We start from the raw sequence: 12,668 nt of genomic DNA, 5'->3' as shown, positions 1-12,668 counted from the left end.
ACACCTCATAGACCTAGTAGCAAAATAAAACACTCCATTTTGCATGCCAAGACTCAAACTTCAGACCTCAAGTAATAATAACACGCCACTCATCCCCTAGACCAGCAGGCCCATTCTGACATATTATACCCATACTTATTTATAAACCTACAACTAGAAATAAGGGTTTATTCGTTTAAAGCAAAACTTCTTCACAAACCAAGACTTGAACTCAAAACTTCTCAGACTCTTCCCAGGACACCTAACCACTGAAGTGGATAGATAATTATGTAAAACAAACATATGAAAATAAATATTAAGGATTTTTGGGGCGTTACAACTCTACCCCCTAAAAGAAAATTTCGGCCTCAAAATATTACTTGATTAGAACAGATGAGGATTTATTGTTACATCGCATCCTCAAGGTTCGACGTGGCCTCCTCAGAGCTGTGATTACGCCAAAGAACCTAAACCAGTGGGATAGACTTCCTCCTTAAAACCTTTACATCATGATCTACTATCTGAACTGACTCCTCCTCAAAAGTCAGATCTGGCCTAACCTCAATCTCCTTAACTGAAATAATATGCGTGGGATCAGAGTGGTAGCGCCTCAACATAGAGACAAGGAACACATCATCAATCCAATCTAACTCTGAAGGTAACTCCAACTGATAGGCAACCAGTCCTAAACGTTTTAGTATGCAGTAAGGCCTAATAAACCTAGGGCTCAACTTGCCCTTACGTCCAAACCTCAGTACCTTCTTCCATGGCGAGACCTTGAGAAAAATGAAGTCTCCCACAGAATACTCAATCTCCCTATGCACCAGATTCGTAAATGACTTCTATCTGTCTAATGCTGCTTTCAGTCGATCCCAAATCAGTCTAATTCTGTCCTCGATATCAGAAACTAATTTAGGTCCCAAAACATGCCGCTCACCTAACTCAGTCCAACATGAAGGAGTGCGACACCTACGACCATATAATGCCTCGTAGGGTGCCATCTGTATGCTAGACTGATAGCTATTGTTATAAGCAAACTCTGCTAGCAGCAAGTAATCCTCCCAACTACCTCAGAAATCAATCACGCAACTCGTTACATGTCCTCCAGTATCTGAATCACCCTCTTTGACTGACCATCTGTCTGAGGATGGAACGCAATACTGAAGTCTAATCCTGTACCCAGAGATTCATGTAACTTCTTTTAGAACTGAGACATGAAGCGAGGATCCTATGTGATATTATCGAAACCAGTACCCTATGCAGTCTCACTATCTCAGACACATACAATTTAGCCAGCTTCTACAAAGAGTAGTCAATACGAATTGGTATGAAATGGGCAGATTTGGTCAAGCGATCCACGATGACCCATACTGAATCCTTCTTAGTAGGCGTAAGGGGCAGCCTACTAACGAAGTCCATAGTCACTCTCTCCCACTTCCAAAGTGGAATTTTAACTTGCAGAAGCAACCCTGAAGGTAACTGATGTTTAGCCTTAACCTGCTAGCAAGTCAGACATAGACCGATGAAGTTGGTAACTTCACGCTTAAGACCTATCCACCAATATAACTCACGAAGGTCTCAGTACATCTTATTTCCTCCAGGATGCATAGCATAAGGGTTGCTATGTGCCTCTCACAGTATAGACTACCTAAAATCGGTATCCTTTGGTACACAGATTCTCCCACAAAAACAGAGAACCCCTTCGCTATTCAGTCCAAAATCCATAGTATCCCCACCCTTAACCTATCAAAAACGAAGACCCAGTGACTCATCCTCAAACTATTTACCCTTAATCTGCTTAATCCACGTCAGTTTAACCTGAAGTTCAGCCAACAAACTACCATCATCAAATAAACTGAGACTAGCAAACATCACCCTCAAATCAATCATAGCCTTGCAGCTCAGTGCTTTGGCCACCACATCGGCCTTACCAGGGTGGTATTCAATTGTAAAGTCATAGTCTTTAAGCAGCTCAATCCATCTACGCTGCCTAAGATTTAGCTCCTTTTGAGTGAGGAGATATTTGAGGCTCTTGTGATCAGTGTAAATGGTACACTTTTCATCGTACAGCTAATGCCCTCAAAGTTTCAGTGCCAATACTACTGTGGCCAACTCCAAGTCGTGCGTCGGATAATTCGCCTCATGAGTTTTAAGCTAATGAGACGCATATGCTACCACCTTACCCTCTTGCATCAACACACATCCCAACATGTGATGTATCGCTGTAAACAGTGAACTCTTTCCCTGACTCTGGCTGTATCAAGATAGGGGCCTCAGTCAGTACCTTCTTGAGCTTCTCAAAGCTCTCTTGTTGTGCATCAGTCTAGTTATATGGCACACCTTTACGTAACAGCTTAGTCAAAGGTGCTGCAATTAGTGAAAACCCTTCTATAAATCATCAATAATACCCTGCCAGTCCCAGAAAACTACGGATCTCAGATACAGTCTTAGGCCCTTCAGCAGATACCACATGGCCTAGAAATGTTACCTCTAGTAACCAGAACTCACATTTACTGAACTTGGTATACAGTTGTTTCTCCTTCAGAATCTGCAGAACCGCTCAAAGATGTTCATCATGTTCATCCTTAGTCCTTGAATACACCAAGATATCGTCAATAAAAACCACTACGAATAGATCCTGATAGGGCTGGAACACTCAGTTCATCAGATCCATAAAAGCTACTTGTGTATTCATCAATCTAAATGGCATCACTAGGAACTCGTAATGACCATAATGAGTCCTAAACGTTGTCTTGTATACATCAATCTCTTTGACCCTCAATTGACGGTACCCTAATCAGAGATCAATCTTAGAGAAAATCGAAGCTCTTTGAAATTGGTCGAACAGATCATTTATCCTCGGTAGGGGGTACTTATTCTTAACAGTCAATTAATTCAATTGCCAGCAGTCGATGCACATATGCATAGATCTATCTTTCTTTTTCATAAACAAAACTGGTGCTCCCCTTGGGGACACACTAGGGCGGATGAACACACGATATAACAACTCTTGAATCTGAGCTTTAAGCTCCACAAGCTCTTTTGGTGCCATTCAATAAGGGGCAATAGACACTGGAGCTATACTAGGCAGGAGCTTAATCCCAAACTTAACTTCACGATTTGAAAGTAACCTAGGTAGCTCATCAAGAAAGACATTCGGAAAGTCTTTAACCTTTCTGATATCTTTAATAGAAGAAACCCCATAATCTAAAACACTAATATAGGCCAGGTATGCCTCACATCTCTTACGAACCAACTTCTCGGCCCTTAATGTAGAAATCACATTCGAGAAGTAGTTCTGACGTTCCCCAACTACAATTACCTCATTTTCCTCCACAGTTCTCAGTACCATCCTTTTAGTAGCACAATCCAAGCTCACTCGATGTTTAACCAGCCAGTCTATTCCCAGTATTAAATCAAATTCTCCAAAAGGAAGTTCCATCAAATCTTCCAAAAAGATAACCCCTTGAACCTCCAAAGGAATATCTCTGAACAGTTTATTTACCCTTATCGACTGCCCCAATGGACTCAGTACAGTAACCTCACTCGTAGTGCTCTTAACCAAGGCACCCAGAGTCTCAGACACAGTACAAGCTATATAGGAGTGAGTAGATCCTATATCTATCAGTGTAATATAAGGTACATCATAGATAAAGAACGTACCCACGATAACATCCAGAGCATCTCCATCCTCTCGGCAACGTGCAACATAAACTAGAGCTGGCTGCCTCGCTTCAGTATGCCCAGCACCTTGCCCTGTGCTTTCTGACCCCGGTTCAAACTATTACCACCTCTATCCTGACCACGGCCACTCAGTGGCTGCTGAACACCCCTCGACAGCTTTGTAGTACCCAAACTTGTAGCTTGAATCTGATCACGCATCTGTAGACATTCTCTTATATGGTGCTCCAATGAATCACACCTCAAACATGCCTCAGTCCGTTTCTAGCACTCGTCCTGATAGCATCACTCACAATCAGCATAGGGATGCGATCCAGTAGCAACTACAGAGGCCCTAACTCTGACTGACCCATCAACTCTGGCCTTTTTCTTAGGCCTCAGAAAGAAATTCGAGTGCTCCGAATCCCTCTTGTTCCTACCTCTCTCCTTCTCACGATTCAGACGCTCAGTGCGCTTCACCTCCTCGGTGATCTTCGCCTTTTCAACTAATACAGCAAAATCTCGCTCCCTCTGTGGAGCTATCAGAATTCGTAAACTATCCTTGAGACCATCCTCGAAATGAACACATCACTCGTACTCAGTTGCCACCATCCCACGCGTATAGCGGCTTAGTCGTAAAAATTCAGCCTCATATTCGGCCACAGATCTATCCCCCCATGTCAGATTCAAAAACTCTCTCCTCTGGGCATCCACATAACTAGCACCTACATACTTTCCCTGAAAAGTAGCCTTGAAAAACTCTCAGGATAGTTAATCAGGCTGAGTGCCCTCTTTAACCGTAAGCCACCACTTGTAAGCCTCATCTCTCAACAGTAACACTACACCTTTTAGTTTCTACTCAGAGGTGCAGTCGAGGTCATCCATGATTCTTTCTGTGGCCTCAATCCAATACTCAACCACATTAGGGGCAACTCCAGCAATACCCCTGAAAATCTCAGCTCCATTAGATCGGAGTCGTTTTGTAACCGACCCTTAGCCTACAACACCAGTATTAGGCACAGCGACCCTCTCCAGAATTTGTAACATGGCTTGGGACAATGCGTCATCCCCAGCCACACAATCATGAGACCCAGTCTCAGTCACAGGTGAAGTCGGTGCCTCTTTAGTTTCTACATTAGGCATGTGGCCAGATGAGGAATACCTAGCTCGAGCACCTCTACGGCCCCCACTGCGGCCTCTTGTACCCAGTCCTTAAGCACCTCTAGTGCTTATTATCGTATTGTATTTTATCTGTATTAACAATTTTATGCATCAATTTATAGTTCCAATGTTTATTACAAATATTTTATAGAAACAGTGTCAATAATTCAAAGTTCATCTTCTAGATCGCATTCTCACTATAGTTTTACTATTATGTCAGTGTACACTACTAAAGTATTTTCATTACTGTATGCTATCTATATTAGGCTCAGTATTTACTATCTATAGCATTTTAATCAAAATGCATAAAGTTACAGAAAACTTACAGGATCAACGCCGGAGACTCAATGTACCACATATTCAGTAAAACATTTCAAATCATTTCAAATCATTTGAAAATAATTCTTTAAAATTTCAGTTTTAAAACCTAATTTGCCAGTCGAGTTTTGCAACTAGGCTCTGATACCACTAAATGTAACACTCAAAACTCGGTCCAAACATTATGACCGAATCTGGCGATGTCACATGAAAGTGCTTTCGAAATCTAAGTCGTTGTTAAGCTGTTTTTGTTATCTTATATTGTCCATGAATCAAGTTATTTATTTTTAAAACATTAACCATTTATTTACAAGTCATTATAATTAGCAGAAGTTTTTTAACACGATTTACGTCGTGGTGAATGTTTTGAAAGAAGACATTTGTAACTTTTGAAAACCCTTATTACAATAAAAATGTCCCAACTAATAATACTTATAATCGTAACCAAGTACAAAAAAAATACAGTTCTGTGGCCACCTTTGAGTCCCTCGCTACACTGATCCACCTAGGTTTGGGGATTTCCTGCAAAGTGAAACATAATGGGGTGAGTTTACAAAACTCAGTGGGTGTTCCCCATGCACAAAAATAGATAGAATACGAATAATCACAGTCTAGGCATAAGCCCTTTTTCAGTAATAGTATCGATCCAGTTTGGGCCTTAGCCCATCCCAGTATGGTAATAGTCACATATATGTAATCACAAGATTCATACGCAACTAGCCTCTACATACCATCTCCGTCCAACCCTACACTCCATGTGGGGATATAATCAACCTACGCAACCCCTCACTCCAAGTAGTACCGAATGTGGCACTATACAGTAATATACATCTGAAATGCCAGAAAATCAAGCTCGAGGCCTATCAGTGTACTTCCTCCGCATAATATAATCCCCAACCCAATGCAGTGCAATATATAACATGTCATGCCCAATCATAGTATTATACATGCATTCAGAACAGTTTTAGCATCATGCCTCATAGACAGTCATACAAATGTCTATATCATGTAAGGGTATAACAGTCAATTTAATGAATCCAGGGCCTAAGTACACTTGCCGACCCTACAGTAGGTTCATAGTCGTCTCAGGCGACCTGTGCAACCTTAGCAGTTTAACAGTGATAATGAGCCCATAAGCCCATGTCATTTGCCCAGATAGGCCCACACGCTCATGTGGCCCACCAGGCCCAAAAATGGCCTTAGCCGTGTGGATCACACAACCCAGTCCAATAATTCCACATGCTCGTATGGTTAACTCGTGTGGGCCCCACACACTCATGGGGCCCACTCGGCCCTATTTGGTCTGACTTATGAATTGTACATGGCCTACCTCATCGATCACACGCTCGTGTTCAAACATATGACTTACCACAAGAGCAACCACACGCCTGCGTGGCGTCGACAGTTCACAATTTTGGCTTTTTGTCGATTTTAGTTTATGAGGTTGTGTTTATACACACCTGGTTACGAAAAGTGCGCACACCGTTCTTGAGCACTCCAACCTATATTCAATCATAACACACCATTAATCACTTAACAATAAGATTAAAATGACCCCTCTTATAACACTTATCTAAAAGATCGATTGTCACTTGCCTTGATTGAACAACTGAGGCTTTGCCCACTTAAGCCGCTGTAAAAGACTCTTAGTGATTACCTGCTTTACAACCGAATCCTATTAACCATTATTGACACAAACAGTTTGAAAAAATGAATATTACACTTACCAAAAGCGCAAATCCAAGTATAGGGGAAAGAAAATATCAGCCTACACCTAAAATGAAGGCTAAAAGCACACGATACAATAGAGACAAAAGATAGAACAACCGTGCCCCTAGCAATAATTGGTAACTTAATCCCCAAGAATGAAAGAACCCAAAAATAATGATTGTAGGTAGCAAAATCGGTAGCAAAAGGGAGATGTTTGGTGAAATAACTACTATAATAGAGAGAGCGAAAGTAAGAAAACAACCATTACGCATTAAAACTGATTGGTCGAAGAACAAAAAGAGAACAGCGAGAAGAGGTAGGTTTTGGCTACAAGAAAGGAAGTCGGCAGGCAAGAAATAAAGGGTGCAAAATCGGTAGGAAAGCAAACAAGAAGAAATGAGAGAAAATTTCCAAAACTGAAAGAACTGTGAGTGTGGAGGAAAGAGTGTTCGGCCTCCAAGAAGTGCAAAAAGTCGACAAAAATAGAAATGGGGAGAAAGTACCATCCAAAAACTGACAACTTGAGAAACAACAGTTCAAGTTCGGTACCAACTCTTCCACTATCCTCAAACTCCCACAATTTCCTCCCCAAATCCCTCAAAATCGTCCACTTCTCCCTCAACCACTAAATTAAAATTCCACCAAAACTCTTCAGTAGTTTGGTTAAACTCAAACAGCCCCATGGCCCTAGCAGCAAAATAAAACACTTCATTGCGCATGCTAAGACTCGAGCTTCAAACTTCAGGTAACAATAACACGTCACTCATCCCCTAGACCAGCAAGCCCATTCTGACATATTATACCCATACTTATTTTTAAACATACTTACTAGAAATAGGGGTTTATTCATTTAAAATAAATCTTTGACGCAAACCAAGGTTTAAAGTTAGGACTTCTCAAACTCTTCCCAGGACACTTAACCACTGAAGCAGACAGATATTTATGTAACACAAACATATGAAAATAAATATTAAGGATTTTTGGGCCATTACAAAGTCCATGTATATGTTTAAGTAAATTTGTATGTTTGCATTTCAAGTGCCTATATGACATATTGGTTGAATGGAATTTGATCATTTGAATTCGTCATTTTATGCATGTTTGGATATGCTTTGATGCCTTGGTCACATGTGCAAATTGTGTTTAGGTGAATGGATGGGGTGGGTGAAGGAAATGGCTTGATTTTGGCCAATTTCTTATCTACACAACCTAAGACAGGGGCGTGTGTCTTAGTCGTGTGTGACACATGGCCATGTGTCGCCTGTAGGTTTTTAAAGGTTTAATTTTGAAATTTACATGACCTAGCACACGAGCGTGTGGCTTGGCCGTGTGACCCAAGTCAGTGAGTTACACGGGCACTGTAACAGCCCAATTTTAGCTAAATCGAAAGAGTGGTTTTAGAACTATAAATCTGAGGTTAGAAAATTATTTTAATATTATTTTATGTGTTTATAGCATGACAGCATGTACATGTGAAAATTTCGTGAGCTAACTTTATCGTTTAACTGTTCAATTTGAGAAAAAAGACTAAATCGCGTAAAATGCAAAAGTTGCATTCTACTTGTTTAAAGTGCTTAATTGCTATGGTTTATTAAATGAAAGGTCCTTATGATGTTATTAGACTATTGATAGTGGAAAATGACATAAATGGGTATATATTAGGTGAATTTATAATGGTTTCATTAAGGTTAATTTTGGTATTTGGTAAATAAAGTTATTATTAATAAAAAAATTTAATTTTTGTCCATCTTTATTTCATCTTGGCCAAATATTAGGGGAGAAGAAATCCATTGATGGTGTTTTAGGTTTCGGCACATATTAAGCTTGATTAAGGTACGGTTTCTGATCTGTTTTTGATGATTTCTATGTTTTTGTGATCGTTACTTTGAGTACTAGCTAGCTCGTGCCCTAATTTTTGAGTTTTTCAGTGATTTTTTGAATTTCCATTGATGAAATCTTGATCTTTTGAATGATTGATGGTGAAATATGAAAGCTTAATGATATATTTTAATGTTTTGAAAAGTGATTTTTGACAAAAAAAAGTCAAATAGGGATTTAATTGTGAAATTGTGAAATTGAGTGGTTAAATGTGTAAATAAATGAAAAATATGGGCTACTAAGGGCACTATGGTAATTTGGCCAAGCATTGGTCTTGTTGAATTGTGTGAATTTTGTGTAATTGTGAAATAGGGACTAAATTGTAAAAATGTTGAACTTTAGGGGCTAAAGTGTAAAAATTCCTATATATGTGTTTGTGGACTAAATTGAAGGATTTGATGAATAAATGAGTAAATTTTGAATGTATATAGATTAAGAACGAAAGAAATCGAATTTAGATCGGAAAAAATCAAAGGTTATCGAATAGTTGATCTCGTCCCTCTATTTCGACTACAAGGTAAGTTCATACGTAAATAAATGTCTTTAAATTGATTTATAAATGTTTATTTGTCATTGAATTACTATGAATGTTGAAAGAGAAAATACGAGCAAGAATTGACGAAATAATGATATCCGGAAGTCTCAAACGAACCTTAGGAATAGTATAGCATACAAATGTCATGACATTAGGATTATCGAGATGTGATTACATGTAAGACCATGTCTGGGACATTGGCATTGTATTGTGATTACATGTAAGATCATGTTTGAGACATTGGCATCGTTATATGATTTCGTGTAAGACCATGTCTAGGACATTGGCATCGATATGTGATAACATGTAAGACCATATCTGGGATATAGCATTGTATGAGCTATATAGGATTTTTGAGTATCCTTAATGATTTCGAAGGGTTTAACTGGTAAAGTCAAGTCGAGAAAGAATGTGTGAACGAGTTAAGTGACTCAGGTACGTACAAGATTCATTTGAGTATTGAAAAGGGAAGTATTTGATGAATTTACATGTGATATTGAATATGTACACATTGGGAAAGGTTTGTGAACTTATATGTGCTTATTCATATTTTGCCTATTTGATGGAAATGGTGTTGAATCATATGGTAAATTTATTTGCATATGGCTTACTAAGCTTTTAAAGCTTACTTTGTGTGTTTTTTCCTTGTTTTATAGATTATCAAAGCTAGCTTGGACATCGGGGATTATCAGTAACCGTCATCACACTATCGACTATTTGTTGGTACTTTTGGATGCTTTGTAAATATGGTATATGGCATGTATAGGCTAGTAATATGATGATATGTTTTGAGTTATGATATCAGCCATGAGATTCAGCTTGTAAATGCGGGTGTGTATTTAGCCATTTGAGTTGGCTTAATTTATGATTTTGGTAAGTGATATGTGATGTATATAATGCCTTATGTTTTGGCAAGTTCAATATGGTTCATGTGTTGGCTAGATGGATAATTTGTAACACCCCGAACCCGAGACCGTCGCCGGAGTCGAACGCAAGGTGTTAACAGACTTCAACCCACTTATTGACAATTTTCAGACAAGCTGCCAATCTGAGTACTAGTCGCTCCAAAATTCATAACTTGAGTTTTACAACTCGAAAATCAGTTCCGTAAATTTTTCCTGAAACTAGACTCATATGTCCATCTACATATTTTTTTCTAGAATTTTTGGTCGAGCCAATTAGTACAGTTTATTAGTTAAAGTCTCGCCTGTTGTAGGGATCGACTACACTGACCTTTGTGCGTTACGAATTGGATATCTCCCTGTACAGGGCTTCAATACTGATGCCGTTTGTTTCTATAGAAACTAGACTCAGAGAGGAATCTACACATATATGGAATGACTCCTAATTATCTCTGGTTAATTTACAATGATTTTCCAAAGTTGGAACAGGGGATCCAGAAACCGTTCTGGCCCTATTTCACAAGAACTTTAAAATCTGTTAACTTATAACTCATATGACCATTTCGTTTCTTCCATATGAAAGTAGATTCATCAAGGTACACTTACATAATTTATTTGCTATTTAATACCATTCCTACTATTTTTAGTGATTTTTCACATCCACGTCACTGCTGCTGTCAGCATCTGCCTTTAGTAGGCTTTACCTATTTCATACTTTCCATGATTCAATTGGCCCTTTTACATACATAGCACAAAGCGTGATCATGATTAACCATTCCAATGGCTAATCGTTTCCAAATAATTCCATACCTCATAAGGGTCAACATACAAACGATTATAGTTCTATGCTAAAACGATATAAGCCATTTTCGCATGGCTATCCAAGTTTACACAAACCGGAAGGTACATGACCTTCAACAAAGGATGGTCCTATACATGCCATTTCAAAGTTCAACCAAAATTTGTACCAAAATGGGGCTTCGATAGTGTGGATGACTTCGACTTCTTTGATCCCGAATCCGATAGCTAACGAGCGAAACCTATAAAACAGAGAGCCAAAGCAACGGGTAAGCATTTTAATGCTTAGTAAGTCTCAAGCAATGAAATCAGCTTTGACTAAGGTATTTTATTCACATGGCTAATTAAACCACTTTACTAATTCACATTCCCATACTCATACTTATTTCACATCACCGACCCTTATGTTCATACACAAAAGAACAACTTAGCCCAAGGCCGGTAGCTCGTTATCAACTTAGCGATACTTACTTGTAAGAATTCAATTAGTACAAGCACATACAAACATACCTCATTGCTGGAATTTTCACAAGTGTATAAGCTGCAATTTTCACAGCAAGATTGCTCACTTCGAATCACATACTTTCGGATTTAACCGGATATAGCGACTTCAGACGATTGCCTTGGTCATAACCCGGATTTGGTGACTTGCACAAAGGCCTTCGCCTTAGCCGGATATATCAACTCGCACGAATGCCTTCGGTCTTAGCCCGGATATATCAACTCGCACGAATGCCTTGGTCTTAGCCGGATATATCAACTTCGCACGAATGCCTTCGGGTCTTAGCCCGGATATATTTCCAATGTTCACTTACACATATATCAATATTCAAGACACGTCCATAGTTCATTTTCGTTACTAAAGCTCTAACACAAAATATTTATCAACCTTTACTATTTCGGCTCAATGGCCACACAAACAAGGAGCATAATTTTGATATAATTCAAGTAGGGTCATCACTCAAGACTTACCTCGGATGTTGTCGAGCGATTTCGACTGGCTATTCAACTACTTTTTCCTTCCCTTTATCGGATTTAGCTCCCCTTTGCTCTTGAGCTAATTCACACAAATTTAACTTATTAAAATCTCATCATGATAGCTTATGGCCGAATATGACAAGGAGTGTAAATGGTCATATGGCCATCCTTTAGCTCAAATACACAATGGTCATGCACATTTTACATCACAACAAGCAATTCAATACATTCAAACATCAACGTGAAGTTCAAAGTACTTGGCCCTTATATACATTAGGCATCAAAGTTGCATATGTACGAAATCATAAATCGAACTCAACACATTAGTTAATATTCCTCTTAGTCAATTTTCTAAGCCAAGAATAGGCATCAATATGCTTGCCTCAAACCGAATGCATGCACACTAATTACCCTCATGTGGCGAATATACACTTAATACCACTAAAAAAAACAGCATACATTTTACTACTAACACATTACATATCGTAATTCATTGCACATCTCTTATTTACTTCATAATCAACACATCATCACAAGCAAATATACACTTTGAATTAGTATATATGTCATACCAATCCATCATGTGCAAACATATATTCATGTAGGTGCAAGGGCGAATTCTCAAGTGGCTTATATCCAAATATATACACATTTCCAAAGCTTAAATCTTACTCACCATGCAACATGCATGAATTATACTTATGGATATATCATGGCGAATACCACAACACCACACCATTTCAATTTGG

The 12,668-nt window shown here is 38.9% G+C and overlaps 1 protein-coding gene across 1 annotated transcript; it reads right to left on the bottom strand.

Annotated features, from left to right (window-relative positions):
• Positions 1–3,031: 3,031 nt before the first annotated feature.
• LOC108471555 (uncharacterized) lies at positions 3,032–3,861 on the bottom strand. The gene is made up of 2 exons (XM_017773155.1): positions 3,708–3,861; positions 3,032–3,600 (listed from the first exon to the last, which is right to left on the bottom strand). Exons 1-2 carry the CDS (start codon positions 3,859–3,861, stop codon positions 3,032–3,034), a joined length of 723 nt encoding a protein of 240 aa, XP_017628644.1.
• Between the last annotated feature and the right edge of the window lie 8,807 nt (positions 3,862–12,668).

This window comes from Gossypium arboreum, chromosome 11, assembly GCF_025698485.1.
Source record: "Gossypium arboreum isolate Shixiya-1 chromosome 11, ASM2569848v2, whole genome shotgun sequence".
NCBI classification, from domain to species: domain Eukaryota; kingdom Viridiplantae; phylum Streptophyta; class Magnoliopsida; order Malvales; family Malvaceae; genus Gossypium; species Gossypium arboreum.
The sequence above is the reverse complement of the archived record's forward strand: the minus strand, read 5'-3'. Positions and strand labels throughout refer to the sequence as shown.